Raw genomic sequence first — 1,835 nt, forward strand, 5'->3', positions numbered from 1 at the left:
ACTACTACTACTACTACTACTACTACTACTACTACTACTAATACTACTACTACTACTACTACTACTACTACTACTACTACTACTACTACTACTACTACTACTACTACTAATACTACTACTACTACTACTACTACTACTACTACTACTACTACTACTACTACTACTACTAATACTACTACTACTACTACTACTACTACTACTACTACTAATACTACTACTACTACTACTACTACTACTACTACTACTACTACTACTACTACTACTACTACTAATACTAATACTACTACTACTACTACTACTACTAATACTACTACTACTACTACTACTACTACTACTACTACTACTACTACTACTACTACTAATACTACTAATACTAATACTAATACTAATACTACTACTATTACTACTACCACTACTACTATTACCGTCCATGTAAAGTAAGATAGTTATCCTGTACCAGTAGTGCACCAGTACGTAGGGGCGCTGCGTGACAATTCCTCCATATTATAGACCTTATATGAGCCAGTACCTACTCCACCACTACTAACAACATACCAAGATCAAATTCCATATTGAATATTCTCACAAATGTAAAATTTCTAGTCGATGCTACTTCACCTCAAAAACGAGGGTAAACATGCCACTGGAACGTTTTAACGCACTTTTTCGAGCGAACGATTATGTCGATGACGTTGTACTCACCTCAGGCTCTATCTCAGTACCATCCCCATAAGTAGTGTTCACCGGGAATCTGTTACTGTCCCTAGGCAGGTCCCTATACCTAACACCAGCACTCCTAACGCGGCAAAAATATCTTCGCTTTCCTCAGCTGAGCTCAAAAGCTTCCTCAACATTCATAGCAGTTTACATACGAGTTGGAAGAAGATCTCCAAAACTAGTACAGAAACCAACAATATTTCACCAACACATGTAGTTGACCACAATACCCCCCCCCCCCCCTCATGGACTACTTCGGATGGGAATAATAAAAGCTTTTATGTTGAGCATGGACTTGATTAAACCAACACTTCTCGCCAGTCACCGGATGAGGCACCACTGCTGGGTACACTTTCCAATATTCCAACGAGGCATCATCATCTAGTAAATGATAAACTTAACCACAATCACCACATTTTCATACATACTCCATTTCCAGTCGTATCCACGAATTCTCAAGTACTCCTCAACTTTCTCCTTATCACAATTAATATTCGTTTGCCAATTATTGTATCTATACCACAACAATCCCATATCGTAGACACTACACCCCCCCCCCCATGCACTACCCAATCACACTGTTATCCCTAGATTCGTAAAACACCCTATAGCACGCCCCTACCAAAGAACCGTAATGTGCTCGATTTACGGTATGAGAATATTACCAAGCTCATCAAATTTCCTAACGACCTCCTTATCAAGTTCTTCCATAATCCTTCTAGTATCAGCGACCATCCACTCCCCACCGTACTCGGGGACTTCGCCGTGAGCGAAGAGAGCGATCTTATGCGGCAGTCTAAGCCCCACCAATCATCATCAACTACAACAGCGATCTCTCCTACCCAGCAGTGTGGTACTCCGAGTGAGGCTCTATCGCGTACTCAGGAGGCTCATCGGAGGCCGTACGAACAACATCAGAGAGTTTCGTACCTACCAGTGGTGTTGGATGAATACATGTTTGCTTTCCTCAACTGAGCTCAGAAGTTTCCTCGGTGATCATAGGACTTTTCGTACGAACTGGGAGAATATATACGATAAATGTACAGAAACTAACACGAATTTTTCCCAAATTTCCTCAGAATTTCCATATTTTCACCAACACATGTAGTTGACCATGT

At 40.8% G+C, this 1,835-nt stretch overlaps 1 protein-coding gene across 1 annotated transcript in view; it reads right to left on the minus strand.

Moving 5' to 3' along the window:
• Pmar_PMAR006855 (conserved hypothetical protein) overlaps positions 1-1,835 on the minus strand; it is a gene marked incomplete at both ends in the record, with an annotated part of 3,851 nt that overhangs the window by 1,864 nt on the left and 152 nt on the right. Inside the window, 7 exons of the mRNA XM_002788117.1 lie at positions 426-529; positions 703-781; positions 972-1,098; positions 1,146-1,231; positions 1,287-1,335; positions 1,383-1,513; positions 1,560-1,647. Coding sequence (XP_002788163.1) covers positions 426-529; positions 703-781; positions 972-1,098; positions 1,146-1,231; positions 1,287-1,335; positions 1,383-1,513; positions 1,560-1,647 — 664 coding nt within the window. The remainder of the gene's footprint in view (positions 1-425; positions 530-702; positions 782-971; positions 1,099-1,145; positions 1,232-1,286; positions 1,336-1,382; positions 1,514-1,559; positions 1,648-1,835) is intronic.

The sequence above is a fragment of the Perkinsus marinus genome (genome assembly GCF_000006405.1).
Source record: "Perkinsus marinus ATCC 50983 genomic scaffold scf_1104296928836, whole genome shotgun sequence".
NCBI lineage: Eukaryota > Perkinsozoa > Perkinsida > Perkinsidae > Perkinsus > Perkinsus marinus.